The sequence below is a fragment of the Lynx rufus genome, unplaced genomic scaffold (genome assembly GCF_022079265.1).
Source record: "Lynx rufus isolate CCGP_SWC_20201006 ecotype Redwood Valley unplaced genomic scaffold, mLynRuf1.p SCAF_8, whole genome shotgun sequence".
Classification (NCBI taxonomy): domain Eukaryota; kingdom Metazoa; phylum Chordata; class Mammalia; order Carnivora; family Felidae; genus Lynx; species Lynx rufus.
The window spans coordinates 67,210,626-67,227,872 of NW_025814896.1; the positions used below are offsets into that span (position 1 = coordinate 67,210,626).

Sequence of the window (17,247 nt, forward strand, 5' to 3'; positions counted from 1 at the left end):
TTTAGGTATTCCTTTCAAATTTAGCATGGCAAACTTCTGTTAATATTTTAAGTATATAAATTAGAAAATGGATTTTAAATTCCCAAATAGGGAAGTTAAACATATTTCTGTGGCTGTTTATATGTATTTTTTTTTTCAGTATTCCTATGCACATTTTCTGTTTTTATACAGGTTATGTAGAACCAATGCAGACACTCAATGATGTATTAGCTCAGCTAGATGCTGTTGTCAGCTTTGCACATGTATCAAATGGAGCACCTGTTCCATATGTACGACCGGTCATTCTGGAGAAAGGACAAGGAAGAATTACGTTGAAAGCATCCAGACATGCTTGTGTTGAAGTTCAAGATGAAGTTGCATTTATTCCTAATGATGTTCACTTTGAAAAAGATAAACAGATGTTCCACATCATTACTGGTAAAACAAAAAAAACCCCAGAAAACATCTAATTTATGGGCTTTTTGGGGGGGGGTGGGTAATGTTTCCTTTTTTTTATTTTGGAGTGGAAATATTTAAGACTGATGAAGCAAATTCTAATCCTTGATGTTAGAAAAACAACATTAATCATACTGGTTAGTAATATATTCACATTTGGGTTACAGGGAAGATTTGGAAGGAGGGGGAGGCCCTTATGAGAGAATGTCATCTTTATATAAAACTTTTGTTCCAAGGGGTTTATTAGTGTATTTAAAAATGAATTTTCCAGAGTGCCTAGGTGTCTCAGTCAGTTAAGCGTCTGACTCTTGATCTCAGCTCAGGTCTTGATCTCACAGTTATGCCTTCAAGCTCCACGTTAGACTCCACTCTGGGCGTGAAGCCTACTTAAAAAAAAGAACATCCCTTCAACCTAAAGATTACCGTTAGCCAGAGGTCATTGAAGGTCAAGTAGAATGGACTGCTGAATGACCTCAGCTTAAGGTAGCAGTTCTTTTAAAGACATGGGACTATATTCATGTGAAATTTGAGAAAAGTTTGCTTATAGACTAATGTAGCATGTTTCAAACTAAAGTGTTTTTACATCTTAACCAGATTCTAGAAAACAGAAGTGGAGGATGGGTGGGAGTCTTTGGACAAATATATTGGGGGAATAGTCAGTGATAATATTCTAGTTCCCCAAACGGATTTTCAAGTTGTTAATATAATCTAACCCAAACAAAGAAATTGTACTTTTGCAGAAAATGGGGTTGTTTCTTAGGGCTTTAGTGTGGAGTTTAAGTAATTTGAAAGATTTGACCATACTAATCCATTCACTAATAGCCTTGTTTATTAATGAGTTATAGTGTTTAGTTAATCATTTAGGTGTGTACTACTTTTCTGGATGACATCAAATTATCACGTAGGCGGTTCTGTGAGCTGTGAGAAAATCTATGGTTTTTCTAGGCAAATTACAGGTAAGGTATATTTCTCATGGGTCCTCTTGATGAAGGGTGCAGTGTAGGTTTGACTGAAGAGAAAATACCATTACCTAGGTAGTTGGTGGTTCTGCTGCTTATATGCCATGTCATATGACCTAGGTGATTAGTCATAAATGTGCAGTTGAAGACTAAAAATTTATTCGCAGAAATAAATTTAATAATCTTGCTTTTCGATGTAATTTATTTTATAGGCCCTAATATGGGAGGTAAATCAACATATATTCGCCAAACTGGGGTGATAGTTCTCATGGCCCAGATTGGGTGTTTTGTGCCATGTGAGTCAGCAGAAGTGTCCATTGTGGACTGCATCTTAGCCCGAGTAGGGGCTGGCGACAGTCAGTTGAAAGGAGTCTCCACATTCATGGCTGAAATGCTAGAAACTGCTTCTATTCTCAGGTGAGTGAATTTCCCAGTCCCCTCAAAATGAAAATGAATGTCCCTGTCCTGTGAGAAGTGCATCTGCAGATTCACCTATAAAACATCTGAGAACCTTCATCTAGTTTAATAGTTTTCTTATGAACTTTTGTCTTAAAGGGTGATTGGTAATAGTTGGGGAAAGCTTCTTTGATTTTTAAATTTGTCTTCTTAAGATTTCTGGCAGTTGTTCACCTTATAACCTCCGCCACTACTATGCTTTTGCTTGTGCTGTTCACAATTATGTGGAGTGTTTACCCATGTCCTTTCCAATCTTTAAAGGCCTTAGTGACAGACATTCTACTTCTCCGATGTCTTTCCTTGTCACATAAGCCTCAGGTCATGGATATTTCTTCTGTGAACTCTTCAACATGCCTTTAACTTTATTAGATTTTTTATTTTAGAGGTTACTAAAATCTCTTTGTTTCACTTTTAGGTGCTTCTTTAAAGGTAGGGAAGCTGTGCCTTCTGTTTCTTAGTATCTTCTAAAGTACATCACATATCGTAGATCCCTAGTAAATTACTATTGATGATTAGAGAGGTGGTACAAATATTTGGTATAGTAATTAGTCAATAAGCTAATATTTGTAATTTAAAAATTAAAGAAATAAGCAAAAGATGCCAGTGGCAATTCACAGAAAAATAAATGACCAGTAAGCACATGAAGAACTGTTACATTCTCTGATTGAGGGAAAAAAATTCCCCTCCTTACATTTAGTTAAAAATGAGAGAAGAAAGAATGCTAATGTCTGATTGGTAGGGCTGCAGCAGGCACAGGAATTTACATGACCACCAGCTGTGCGTACATGCAGGTGTCCATATGCTGACAGCCTTTTCCCATCCTCTTGTGGTATTAATCTCTAAAATCTTGGTTGATTTGATTGGCAAGAAATGAATGATAGCTGATTTATTTGGAAATTGATTACTGCTAGTGAGATTGGTAATTTAAAAAATATTCACTGTTTCCTTTTCCATAGTTGTTTATTTATGGCCATGCCCATTTTTTTAAGTTTCAGTGCTTTTTATTCACTGTTAAATTTTTTATATATTAAGATAATCTGTTGTGTGTGTGGCGCATCTTTCCTATTACATTGCCTTAAATTTTTTTTTTTTTTTGCATTACCACATATTATATAATGGGGAGTTTTCATTAATTATGTGTTTCAGGTCTGCAACCAAAGATTCTTTAATAATCATAGATGAACTGGGAAGAGGAACCTCTACTTACGATGGATTTGGATTAGCCTGGGCTATATCAGAGTACATTGCAACAAAGATTGGTGCTTTTTGCATGTTTGCAACACATTTTCATGAACTTACTGCCTTGGCCAATCAGATACCAACTGTTAATAACCTACATGTCACAGCACTAACTACCGAAGAGACCTTAACTATGCTGTATCAGGTGAAGAAAGGTGAGTGTGTACTGCTAGTGTACCGTAGATTCAGGTGTGACAGTGAGAAACTTACTACCCTTGACATCATCAGTGATTGCCTTATTCTAAGTATGAATTGTTGATATTTGTACAGAACACATTTACCTTTGAATTCATAATCTGGGTACAAGGATGTGGTACATTATTTATATTTCTGTGTCTCATAGTAGACATTCATCATAACACAGTTGCAGGAAGAATAACTCTTCAACATTATCACAGAGGGTTTTGTACTATCTCTACCATGGCAGCATGATTTCTTATCAGATTACCTACGGCTAATGACAATAATAAGCTTTGAAGTTCCAAGGCTTTTTAACAAACTATTTATTATATTATAATTATCTAATTGTATTTTTTTTTTTTTTAAGTTTATTTCTTCACTTTGAGAGATGGGGGCGGGAGCGGGGGGAGAGGAACAGAGAGGTAGACAGAATCCCAAGCAGGCTCTGTGCTGTCAGCACAGAACCCTACTCGGGGCTTAATCTCACCAGCTGTGAGATCATGACCTGAACCAAGATCAAGCATTGGACGCTTAACCGACTGAGCCACCCAGGTGCCCCTAAAGAGTGTGTTACATGAACAGGTTCATTTAAAGGTAGGGTTTCCACAAATCCTGAAATTGTTGGTAGTTCTCACATACAAAATGACTTATTTGTTAGCATTTCATCCTTTCAGAAGAGTTTGTCATTTGTGGGTCTGGCAGCTAATGAGCTTACAGGGTTGATGAGATTAACATGCTGCCTAAACATTTCACCAATCATTGGAATAGTTTTTTCAGATGACTTTCTGATTTTCCAGGAACACATTTTCCTGCATTAGTGGGTTGCACATAAGTGAGATATATTTTTGGTTCTTTTATTCTTTGTTGCTTATGCTTCATTGGGAATCCTTTTGAGTTATTATTGATAAAAAATAAAGATACTTTTAGTTGGACCTGGAATTTAGCATGAAATTGAGGTTTCGTTTTGTGTTTTGTGTGATAAAGAAATGGGTTCAGAATTTTAAAAGACCAGATGATGTGAGGAGATAATAGGAATAAACCCATCCAATCCATCTCCAGCCCCAGAACGTCAGAGATAATGTAACTAGGCAAAAAAATTTTATAGTTGATACATAGTTGAGGCAAAAATGGAATCTCCATCTTAACTGTCTGCGAGCATCACTTGTATTAAACGTCTAGAAGGAATGTCTTAAGTCAGTTTATTTTCTGCAAATGGGGATGAAGATAAGCTGCCTAATCAATAAGTTTACTAGTGACTTGGGTCAAAAATTCCGTTTTTTGGAATTTTTGCAGTAGTTTAGAATCAGTAGTCATGTGTTTGCAGTAGTTTAGAATCAGAATAAGACTATGTAAGAATGGTAAGTAACTTTTCTAAGACCAGTATTGTAAATATTTATATTTATCTAGCCAATTTTCTGAAGTCATTATCTCTAGAAAATGATGTAGGCAGATCTAGAGGATAGACCATTGAGTAATAAGTCTGTATATTTTGAATTAAATGCTCTTAATTAGTGACGCACATTTATCTTTTTTTTTCTTAATACTTTATTTAGTTCCTCACTTATGAAATGAGAAGACCTCAGGAAGATTGAATTGATTAATTTTTTTTCAGAATCTGATATTTGTGTAGACCTTTGAGGGTTCTTATCAACCTTTTTTTCCCTGAAATTTTTCCTACTACATTTGTTAAGGATAGAATATAACATTTTGTGCCAAGTCCTAGTTACTTTCCATTAAGGCCTAATTAAAATTCCTTCATCTAAGTTACTCTGAAACATTTGGCTAATGTATTTGAAATACAAAATTAAGCTTCCTAATTACAGGGTGAGACGGATAAGTTCTCTTTACATTAATTGCTGTCTTTTTCTACCCTGTTCCTCACGATCCCCAAATTTCATAGGTGTCTGTGACCAAAGTTTCGGGATTCATGTTGCAGAGCTTGCAAATTTCCCTAGGCATGTAATAGAGTGTGCTAAACAAAAAGCCCTGGAACTAGAGGAGTTTCAGAATATTGGAAAATCACAAGACTATGGTGAAATGGAACCAGCAGCAAAGAGGTGCTATCTGGAAAGAGAGGTTTGTCAGATTGTTTTTGTAATTATTTAATCCTGTATTATATCTGTCAGGTCACCAAGATGAGTTATTTCTTCCCTATGTGATTCTAATATTTGTTGATCATTCATTGTTGGCTTTCACTTAGATTTCTTTGCATGGCAAAGACTTCATTCATCTCTTTTTATTTCTACACTATGTGCATGACCAAAGGAGAGCATTTCAAAGTACCAGATTTAAAACCTATGATGACAGGAATATTAGTCTAGGTGTGTGTTTGTTTAGAGAGAGAGAGTGCACATGCATGCACAAGCTGGGGAGGGGCAGAGGGAGAGGGAGAGAGAATCTCAAGCAGGCTCCAGCCCAGTGCGGAGCCCAACACAGGCTCCATCTCAGGACCCTGAGATCATAACCTGAGCTGAAATCAAGAGTTGGATGCTTAACAAGACTCAGCCACCCAGGCGCCCCCTTTAAAAGTTTGTTTGTGTGTGTGTGTGTGTGTGTGTGTGTGTGTGTGTGTGTGTGTGTGTGTGTTGGCTTGTTTGAACTTATGATCCTGACTGAGATCAAGAGTTGGAGGCTTGACTGAGCCACCCGTAGTCTAGGTTTGAACTAAGTAATTCAAAGGAGTAAAAGATGTCTGAGCACTTTTTTGATTACTTCATAAACAAATAGATCAAATCCAGTTATTTGCATATTTACTCAGTGCTTAGTTAAGATGATAACAAAGAAAGAAACATAGTTCCTGCCTTCCAATTGTTTAGAATCTGGCTGGGGAGATAAGAATAATGAATATGTCATAGGGTTCCTGGCTGGCTCAGTTGGTAGAGAATGTGAGTCTTGATCTCAGGTTTGTAAGTTCAGGCCCTATGTTGGGTGTAGAGATTATTTAAAAATAAAATCTTAGGGGTGCCCAGGTGGCTCAGTCAGTTGAGCATCCGACTTTGGTTCAGATCATGATCTCGCGGTTTGCAAGTTTGAGCCCTGTGTCCAGCTCTGTGCTGACAGCTCAGAGTCTGGAGCCTGCTTCAGGTTCTGTCTTCTTCTCTCTCTGCCTCTCCCCCACTCATGCTCGTGTGCTCTCTCTCTCTCTCTCTCTTATAAACATGAAAAAAAATTTTTTTAATCTTAAAAAGAAAAATATGTCATAGAGATTAATTAAGTGGTATATGACAAATGTTTATTCTGGAAAGCTCTTTGTGGGCAGAATGTTTCAGTTCTCATGGGAGAAGTTCATCTTAAGTTAGGCCTTATCTCTAAGTGATGGGTGAAATTTAGATACTAGCACAGGAAGGTACAAGCATGTGCCCGGTGTATTTTTTAGAAGTTAAAGGATTCTCTGCAGTAATGAAAATAAAAGAATCTTAATTCACTGCTAGGTCCTGGCAGCATTTACTGTAGTTATACATTGTGAACTTCTTGTCATGTCTTTAGGTTTAACCGGTGAGTTTTTGGTGGTGTTCTTTGTTGAAGGATAGATAATTGTTACAGTAGATTATTGTGTATGACTTTTAAGCTTTGAAAAGGCCTAGTTTCATCTGTTGTACCTATACTGGCAAGAGAAACGTATTCTATCTCGTTGCCAGTTTTAAGTTTGGAAGGTTGCTGTGGAATGGTCTTGGTGTCACCAGCACACCTAGTGGTGATCTGGGGTTACATAGGTTCTTTCATGTAATTCCTGGTTTCCAATTAGAACAGAAACCATGTACTTTTGATAATATTAATTACACTTTTTTAAAAAAATTTTAAGCTAAAGAAGATGCTCAGTCTAGATTTTATCTTTACTTGAAAAAGTGCACTTGTTATTTAATAGAGAAATATTTCTTCATTTCTTACCATTTGAATATCTACCTTTCAACCCTTAAGGTACTTATCACCAACTAGCTCCCTGTATGAAAAACAGGCTTTTTAGTTCTGCTTCATATGTGATGATAAACATTTACATAGTACTTACCTTTGCCAGGCATTGTTCTAGGCACTTCTAAGCACGCATATTCACTCTCCATTTCTCCTAACAGCCCTGTGGAGGTTGGTAATATTATCATCCCATTTTATGGATGAGGAATGTGGGTTAAGGGATTTGCCCACAAATGACATGGCAAGTAACAGCCGTGTTTTTTAGAATGGCAATAAATGGCCAGTAAAATAATACTGATTTTAAAATTCTGTATGTGTATGAGTACTGAATTTTCAGTGACTATGCCTTACAGTATTTATAAACCTTGAGTTCTTTTTCTCCCAGAAGACTGTTTATGCATCGATTATAAAAGGTGAGGGATTTGGAAACTATTAAAATATTCAGCCCCTTTCATTAGCAGCTGAAAAGATATTTATAAATGTCTTTTAATAACTTGCTATTAAGAAATATGGTCAACTAAGGCCTTTGTGTATATTCTAGATAGTGCACATTTGTAGTTTAAAGAATATTCTTTGAATATCAGGTGGTGTGTTTAGATTGAAATTTAAAGAAACAATTCATTACAGTTCAATGTGACTTTTTAAAAAGACATTTTAAAGACTAATGGATCATTCATATGTCTTTCAGCAAGGTGAAAAAATTATTCAAGAATTTTTATCCAAGGTGAAGCAAGTGCCTTTTACTGAAATGTCAGAAGAAAACATCACAAAAAAGTTAAAACAGCTGAAAGCTGAGGTAATAGCAAAGAATAATAGTTTTGTAAATGAAATCATTTCACGAATCAAAGTTACTACATGAGGAAATCCCATCAAAGGAACGAAGATAATATTGATAAGCTATGGTCTGTAATACTTTTGTATTGTTTTTATACTAACCCTTTTTTTCATAGTGTTGGCAATTTGATGCCCATGGGATATCACCTTAATAAAATATTTAGTAATACTTTGAGTACAATTTCAAAGATCTTTATTTTGAAGAATGAGAGCTGTAACTGAGGAATACATAAATGGACATGGGCAATAGTAGTCAGTGTGTGGAGTTTTATAAATAAAATCATGTAGTTTGTGAAATTTGATATGTGTTATATTTCTTTGTAATAAGACTTTCTATTTAAACATTTATTTATGTTTTTGAGAGAAAGAGTGAGAGTGTGGGGGGGTCAGAGAGAGAGAGACCCAAGTAGGCTCCACACTGTCAGCGCAGAGCCCCACACAGGGCTTGAACTCACAAACTGTGAGATCATGACCTGAGCCAAGATCAAGAGTCTGATGTTTAACCAACTGAGTCACACAGGCGCCCCTGTAATAGGACTTCTATATGTGTTTATTCCCAAATGGTATGGAAGAAACAAGTAGCACCCAAAGACTTTGTAAAAGTAAAGGATCTTCAAATTAGAAGGAACCATGGAAATTATTTCCATTGATTCCCCAGAGTGTCTGTTTGTTGGCAGGAGCTAGGGTAGCTGGATACACATTAGCCAAGGAATTTGTTACAAATTCCTTATTTCCTTATTTTACAGGAAAGAGATGGAGTGGTTAAGAGTTAGTGGCTAGCTTGCTGAATATGGGTGGGGGGATGGGAGGACCATCTTTTCAATAAATAGTGATTGGATGATGGGGTATCCATATAAAGAACAAAGTGAAACTGGATCCCTACTCCATATATGAAAATAAACTCCAGTGAAATTTTTTATTTAAATGTACAAGCAAAACTGCAAAGCTTTTAGTGTTTAGTTTTGTAGTTCTACAGAAAATAATACAGGGAAGTATATTTTCATGATCTTGGCTTTGGGAAAGATTTCTTTTTTTAAATTTTTTTTTTTTTCCAACGTTTATTTATTTTTGGGACAGAGAGAGCAGAGCATGAACGGGGGAGGGGCAGAGAGAGAGGGAGACACAGAATCGGAAACAGGCTCCAGGCTCTGAGCCATCAGCCCAGAGCTTGACGCGGGGCTCGAACTCACGGACCGCAAGATCGTGACCTGGCTGAAGTCGGACGCTTAACCGACTGCGCCACCCAGGCGCCCCGGGAAAGATTTCTTAAGTTACAACACCACCCACTCAGCTGTATTGAAACTAAGCACTTTTTTTCATTAAAAGTCATCACAAAGTGAAAAGACTTAGATCCATGATGGGAGAATATGTTGGTACTACATAAGATATCAAAAGATTTATTACCAGAATATATAAAGCACTACTATACGGTTACTAAGAACATGAGCACTTAAGAGTCTTATTACAGAGTCGGTCGTGCAGGAGCCATCGCTCAGGGGCAGGTCCGGCTTTGGGGCTGGCAGGCTGAGTGGAAGAAAGATGGCAGCAGCAGTGGTGGCTGGTGGGGCCCCTGGGCTGCCGGGTCCAGTGGCACATGGATTGAAGGAGGCATTGGTGGCTATGCTCACCTGGATCCTATCCCCAGTGCAGGAGGTGCAGTTTAAGTTGCTCGAGGTGACAGGGATAGCATAAGCACGGTCACCTGCAAAGGTTGCTCCTCAAGGATTCAGACACATCATGTGTCAGGCACTGAGCTGAGTGGAAGGCGGCCACACTTGGAAAAAAGCCGGTGGTGGAGTTTTCTTTTTTTCCTTTTAGCTGTGGTTTTTGTGGTTCTTACCAACCCCCTGAGGTAAGGGGGGCTTCTTCAGAGCTCTACTCAGAACTACCTCCTTTCCCAACCAAATTCTATTCGCAGTTCTCCCTAGTAGTGGTTTCCATGACTATCAAAGCACTGCCAAGTCTCCTGTCTCTCTAGTAGACACTTAAGATGGTAGTGTATGTTTCTTAACTTATCCTTTGTCCTCCGTGCTCTCCTGTGGATCTTTCCTGCTAAGCCAGGTTTTAGATGGATAATGTTTTTGCACAGTGGGATGAAAGAGAAAGGGGAACAAGGATAATGAGAGAGAGGAGCAAAAGACTAAAACACCAGAGAATGAGTTAGGGAAGGAGGGCAAAAGCTTTCTTAGAAAGGAAGTCCGAGGATACCATTTTGGACTGGATAAAGGTATACTCAAGAACCTACAGTCAGGGTGAAAACCCAGATTGACAGAATGGGTCTGTCTTACTTCACCTAAAAATGTCTTAATACATCTCAATAACAAAAAGATAATCCAGTTAAAAGCCAAAGGATCTGAAGAGATATTTTTTCCAACTACGTTATGCACATGGCCAATAAGCACATGAAAAGATGCAGGGTATCATCAGAAAAATGCAAATCAAAGCCACAGTGAGCTACCACTTCCCACCCATTAGGATAGCTAAAATCAAAAGTCATATAGCACACTTTGATGAGGGAGTGGAATTCTCACACACTGAGAAAGTGTAAATGGTGCGGTCCCTTTGGAAAACAGTCTGGCATTTTCTCAGAGTTACTGTATGACTCAGCATTTTAACATCCCTAGGTATATATACAATAGAAATAAACATGTCCACACAAAAACTTGTACACAAAGTTTATTAGCAGGGATTGTTCATAATAGCCAAAAAGTAGAAGCACCCCAATTAGCCAGGGCCAATGGATGAATTAATAAACAAAAAATGTGGGATATCTATACAGTGGAATATTATTTGGCCATAAAAGGAATGAAAGTGATACATGTTACAACTTGTATGAGCCTTGGATGGATATGAGTTGATGAAGCCAGGCACAAGAGTTTATGTATTACATCATTCCATTCATATGAATGTAGAATACCACGGAAAGAGGGGTTTAGCAGTTACACAGGGCTGGTGGGCAGAAAATGGGTAGCTAGGGAGGTGATATGATAGCTAAAGGGTATAGTTTCCTTTTGAAGTGAAAATGTTCTACAATTGGTGGTGGTTGCACATATTTGACTATACCAAAAGCCATTGAATCGTATACTTCAAATGGGTGCATTGTATGCTTTGTGAATTTTACCTCCATAAAACTTGGTTTAAAGAAAATCCAGACACTTCACCCAAGAGAAATATAAATGGTCCATACATGAAAGGTTCTTCATTCACCATGTAGAAAAATGAAAACTGTATTCCCCCTTCCTCTCTACCAGATTGACAGTCATTCAAAGTGTGACAGTGCCAACTGTTGGTGAGGATGTGGGACAACGCTGCTGGTGGGAATAATTCTCTAGTACAGCTGAAAATATGCATGTGACCCAGCAGTTCTCCTCCTAGGTGAATACTCTAGAAATGCTTGTGCATGTACTACGATGAGTATACAAGAATGTTTGTGATGGACCCTAACTGGAAACAACCCAGCTATGGAAATGAGCTCTACAGCTATACAAAATAACATGGACGGAATCTTAACAGTAAGCAAAATAATGAGAGATAAGGAATAATAGTTTTTTCCCATTCATATGAAGGTGAAAAATAGGTAAAATACTGTCTATTCATAGAGGCTGAGAACATTGAATATGTAAGTTGGGAGAGTAGTTGTCTCTGGAGACCCAGGTGCCGATGGGAAGACAGCTCCTATAGGGCTTCCAGAGTGCTGTGCCGTTCTGTCACCTGGGTGGTGGTTATACAGGTGCTTGCTTTAGAATTCTTGTTAAACTGCCATTATGTTTGGTGTGAGAACAAATGAAAATTTAAGGCCAGTGGGCCCTTTAAAATGCTCATTTTAATTTACCATGCTCTTTTTCATCATCGATAGTTTAGAATGAGTTCTATCAGTTTTCTTTTTTTTTTTTTTTCTGGATCCCAGAAGCTTAGAAAGAAGGTGAACTTAGAGGAAAAATTTAAACGTGGAAATTTTTATTGGTGACAAAAGCATTTAGTCATTTCCAAGTGGAAGACTTTTATATAATTCAAAAGCAATTTTAAAATTCCAGTGAAATATTTCACCCCCTAGTTAGCCCTGAAAGTGTTTTTAGGTTGCTACACAGAAACATGCATAAAATGGAAATCAGCCCATGGTTTTGGTTGTTAGCCCTACAAGAAATGGAGGGGGGGGGGTGTTGATGCTACGAAAACGGAGTCTATTGAACTCCGATAAATCAGGCTGCTTTCATTTCTCTAAAAGAGATTTAGTGTTTAGTTGTAAGATGTTTTTGAAAATGAAAAACACATAATAGAACCCTTTAAGATATTTCAGACTTAAGCTGAGCTTATTACATGAATATGCTAATGAAGCAACCAGGCCTTCAATTAGAGTCCCCTTCCTTTTGGAATGGTGGATGTAAAGCAAAAGAGAGTTGCACTTAAAATTTTTAATTGTAATGTGGTTTGGTTTTTCCTCCCTCAGACATGAACTTGGATAATACCAGAGTAAAGCCGAATATATATTTTCCAAGATTTAGAACTCAGCCATACTGTTACCAAATGAAATCTGTTGGCCACATAACCACGTTTCTGAGAAAATCCATGATTTTTGCATTTTTTAAAAGCACTAAGAATCCATCCAAGATGCAATTGTTTTTGTAATTAATTTGATTTCTTTCCCTAAAATACTGTTTTGAGGATAAAAATTGTAACAGAACAGAAGAAAGATGTTTTAGGATAGATATATTTAAAGAATAACTTTTTCCCCTTAAAATCTCAATGTTCCACATACTAAGCACATCCTGTTAGACTCCTTAAGTATTAAATGCATCTTCTATCCTTGGTCTTTCTGCATTTAGCTTTTTTGGGAAGTATGTTTTTACCCACAGCATATGGTATGAGCTGCTGATTCAGTATTGAGTAGCTCTTTTAAGCTCGTTAGCTACATTCTGTTGATCAAAATGGTGCGCCGAACAGTCAGAAGAAAAACCAGTTCCTGATCTGAAATAAATTAAACTCCGCTAATCAGCTTATGAAGAAGAAGAAATGAGTAAAGAAGATTTTGTAAGGAAATGTATCATTGCCTTCCTAGGCGGGTGTGTTTGGGTTAAGGGGGTAGGGTGTGGCTGGGGACGGGGATGAAAATGCCCAGAATGGTACGTATAGTTTTGGGCTAAAACTGGAAGTGGAGCCCAAATTAAAATAATAGTTTTCTGCCTGATGTTCTCCCCACTCCACTTTTCCTTGATAGATAGAGCTGCTGCTTTCTCTTAATTCTGCTTCAGAATTTACCCATTTTGCCTTCAGATGTCTGTGATAATTCTCTTGCTTGGGTGTCACGGAGAAAGTAGTCCCTTGTAGAAAACGTCACATTGCTGGTAGCGATGCCTCCCTTTCTCTGAAGAGGGAAATGGGGAGCCCTCGCCTTGCCTTTGACACAACAGCTTCCCCGCGTCCCTGGAAGCAGTGTTTCATGGTGTCAGACAACATTCAGAACATGGTCCAAATTCAATGTATGTTAGCATATTTTTGCTTTGGCTTGTGGTTTGTCCAACAGAAGTGCCCACACACATCTTTCATCCAGCTATGTGGGAAATTCAGCAGTGGCATGAACAATATGAGATGTTGGACAGCCTTCACTGGACCATCCTGATCTTATTTCTAGACTTGGTGAATAGAAGACCTGCTGTTTCCTTTGGTTCACCTCAAAGAGGTAAAGAGAAACTATAAACTCCTTTAAATGGTTAAATTTAGAAGGAAGGAATATTCTGTCAGTGGACACTTAATTAGTTCTAAAGAAAGAACAATGGCAGTGAATTCCTTGGTGTTCAGAACCAACCAGTAAATGTAACTATAGCAATTAACCTGTATTATCATACTATTACTAGTGTGTTTATTTCCTAGAATTTTGGTGACACGTAACTAGCAGTTAGTTTGATTTTACAAATAGTCTTGAATGGAAGTAGTTTAAGACCAAATTAAGCATAGTTAAGTCTAAGACAGTGCAACTATTTTCAGTTCAGCCGCTGATCTGAAAACTTAATATGCACTGTCCAACCAGTGAGATGTATTTTATCCATCCTCTCTTCACATAATGATCAGGACTTCCTATTTAGTATCAATTTTCATGGGATATTTTATTGTTAAACATTGTGTGGCTCAGCCAAATCAATCATGAAAGTGACCTTACACATTGAATCCTTAGTATTACAACATGGATGAACAATTTGGCCACATTGAATACTTGGTGAGTATCTGAAAAGGACAAGGTACTGTGCTGGGTTCCTCTCAAAGCTCTTAAAGGTCAACACTTCAGTCTGCGCTCCACAGAGGATGCCTAGGCTCGGAGGTATGGTGACTTGTCTCGGTCACACAGCCAGTAAGTGGCAGAGCCGGGATTTGCACCCCAGGAGTACACGTGTCTCCAAAATCTGTACTTTTCCCCCTTTCCATTTAGAGCCTTAAAATATAGTTAGGAATCTGAAAGGCACACATGTGATAAATTTAATCTTTCTAAATATTATTTAGTGTCAAAATGAGTGGTGTAGGCAATGGAACAGGAGTTAAGGAAAATAGAGGGAGGTGTGGTGCAGATGTTAGGTATTTCTAATTCTGTTGTGGAAGCTGACATTCCTGTGGAAGGCTTCTCTCTGGGCTGCTGCAGACACAGCAAGAGGTGTCCAAGCACCGAGGCCCTGCTGCCCACCTGGTTTCTGGCTACTACAAGGTGACTCTCAGGGGCTTATTAACCCAAAGGATGCCGAGAAGCTAAGAAGCTACATTCTTTCAGAAGTTTACCGGTCACCAAATACTGACATCTAATCAAGTGATTGCATTATACTCTGGACAAAAGATTGTTTAAATGAAAAGAGATGATCAGCCAGAAGCTTGCAAAATGGGAGGATGAAATGAAAAGTCAGCGGTGTTTATAGCAGGACACTGAAGCTGGTGCCTTCAAATGTTCTGATCACTTGACTTGGAGGTTATGTATGTTCCTTCTTGAGCCAGGAATGTTTTATCCCGCCTATGGGGAATAACCCTGGAGGTTCTCTCAATCGCTGTGCTCTAAATGTGTTCCTAGTGAGTAAACTGATGACTAAGCCTGCACAGGCCAGGACATGTGGCTGAGTTACAGTGAGCGGCAGTGTGGTATATCAGGAAGGCTGTTTGGGTTGCTTAGTCCCTGCTTCACCACTTAGCTGCGTGACTTGAAACCGCCCCACCTTGGATTCCCACCCACCCCCCCTTCTGTGTTTTAAGGGGTTGCATTGTTAGAGTCAAATGGCCACACCAGGGCCAGGCAGGTGCAGGGTATGGAGGGTAGCCCGGTGACGGTGAACGTCCAATGTGAAAGCATTCAAAACTTTAGAAACACTGCTGGCCAAGAGAATATGTGTGTAGGTCTGACTTTGTCCAAGGGTCACCAGTTTGTGTCCTCTAGGGCGGTCTAGTATTTCCTGATGATATGAAATTATTTTTGCATACCTGCTAAAAAAGGACTCAAGCCTCTGTTGCAGCTTGTCTATGCTGGCATCCAAATAGCTACCCTGAGGTGGTCCTTGTCCTCGTCCTTCTCTCTCTAAGCACCACGCTTCTAATCTAGCTGGCCATTCTCTCATCAGCAATGGCACACGTGGCTGCTTTATTTTCCATGACTAGCTGTGATCTTAACATCCAAGTATGTCGAGTAGAAATATTCATTGATGATGTTTTTCCCTGAAACTCTTCTGGAGGTCCCTTCACTAGAATCAGACACAAAGAAAAAAGACCCAGTGAATTCTAAGCAGGTAGAATGAGGGAGGATGTCTGGTTACCTGTGAAAGGAAAGGCGAGGTGTCTGGATCAAAACAGCACCTCCAAGTCTCCATGAGCTTAAGTCCAGGCTTTGGGGAGAGTGGGGGGTGAGGAGATAAAGCAGGCTGTAACCTTTGGAATTGGCTCTGACTTAAGTAACCTTCATGATTGAAAAATAGTAGTTTGAGGGGTGTGTGGTCGCTCAGTTGGTTAAGCGTCTGACTTCCCCTCAGGTCATGATCTGACAGTTCATGTGTTTGAGCCCCACGTCGGGCTCTGCTGACAGCAAGACGCCTGCTTTGGATTCTATGTCTGCCTCTCTCTCTTTCTCCCACTTTTTCTCAAAAATAAATTTAAAAAAACATTAAAAAAAATAAGGAAAAATAGTAGCTTGAAGCAAATCCAGACACCAATCAGCTGGGCGACAGGAATCCCTGGAAGGGTGGACCTGCTGAGTCTGAGTATAGTGGAGGAGTATGGGTTTCAATTAATAATAGCAACAAAGAAAAAGAAGCAAGGCGGCTTGGATTATCAACTCTGGAGACATCAAGACTCAATTTTTAAAAAGTAAATATGATAGAATACTGCCCACTTCAACTATGAATTTTGCTCAGTTATAATAAACAAGCAATTTAAGAAAAATAGTAAAAAAAAAACAACCCATATATTTTAAGAGCATAAATCCGCCACGCTTTCTGTAAGATAATGTCTAAAGTTGCAAAATAAAGAAGTAGCAGTGTAAGCATGTTATTATAAAATGTGGAGACAAATGCCACCAGATTCCAGGAGCTGAGAGTGGCTACCTCTGGACAATGAACAGGGCAGTACTGAGAAAGGGACTGCAGTTTTCTATTATAAACCTCATGATAATACAATTTCTTTTTTAAAAACTATGTAGTTTTTAAAACTTTTAAAACTATAAAGTTTTAAAAACTTTCTTTCATGTAAAAGAAATTCAGAGGTAGGAAGTCTAGGTAAATGTAGGTGGCTCTGCGGACATCAGGGACCCTGGATCCCTTGAGCTTGTTTCTCCGCCGTGTGCAGCTTCTCTTCTCAAGGTCCCCTCATGGCCCAAGATATGACCAGGGCTCCAGCCATTGCACCCACATTTCAAGCAGCAGGAAGGAAGAGCTTGTAAGGATGTTCTTCCTAGCTTTAAGGAAACATGGAATTTGTACGCATTGCTTTCACTAGCATCTTCTCGGCTGGAACTGAGTCGCATGCCCATGCTGAGGGGGCTGGGAAATGCCGTCTTTTAGCTGTTCGCCGCCCCCAAAGGGCAATTGAGCAAAATTCATTCTGTAAAGTGCATTTTGGGCATGGCAAGGGATTTTTAATTTGGTGTTTATGTTTCTGCTTCTGCCCACCATCTTCGTAGCCCCACCTTTAATATTTATTTCCTCTCAAAGCATCATTTGGCTTCAGTTCTTTCCTTCTCTTTCCCATGTAATAACTTCTTTGGACTCCACTCTGTTCC

The 17,247-nt window shown here is 38.7% G+C and overlaps 1 protein-coding gene across 1 annotated transcript in view; it reads left to right on the forward strand.

Annotated features, from left to right (window-relative positions):
* Positions 1-8,312, forward strand: part of MSH2 (mutS homolog 2) — an 81,894-nt gene extending 73,582 nt beyond the window's left edge. Inside the window, exons 12-16 of the mRNA XM_047069365.1 lie at positions 172-417; positions 1,607-1,811; positions 2,997-3,244; positions 5,170-5,345; positions 7,867-8,312. Coding sequence (XP_046925321.1) covers positions 172-417; positions 1,607-1,811; positions 2,997-3,244; positions 5,170-5,345; positions 7,867-8,037 — 1,046 coding nt within the window. The 3' untranslated portion in view covers positions 8,038-8,312. The remainder of the gene's footprint in view (positions 1-171; positions 418-1,606; positions 1,812-2,996; positions 3,245-5,169; positions 5,346-7,866) is intronic.
* The last annotated feature ends 8,935 nt before the right edge of the window (positions 8,313-17,247 follow it).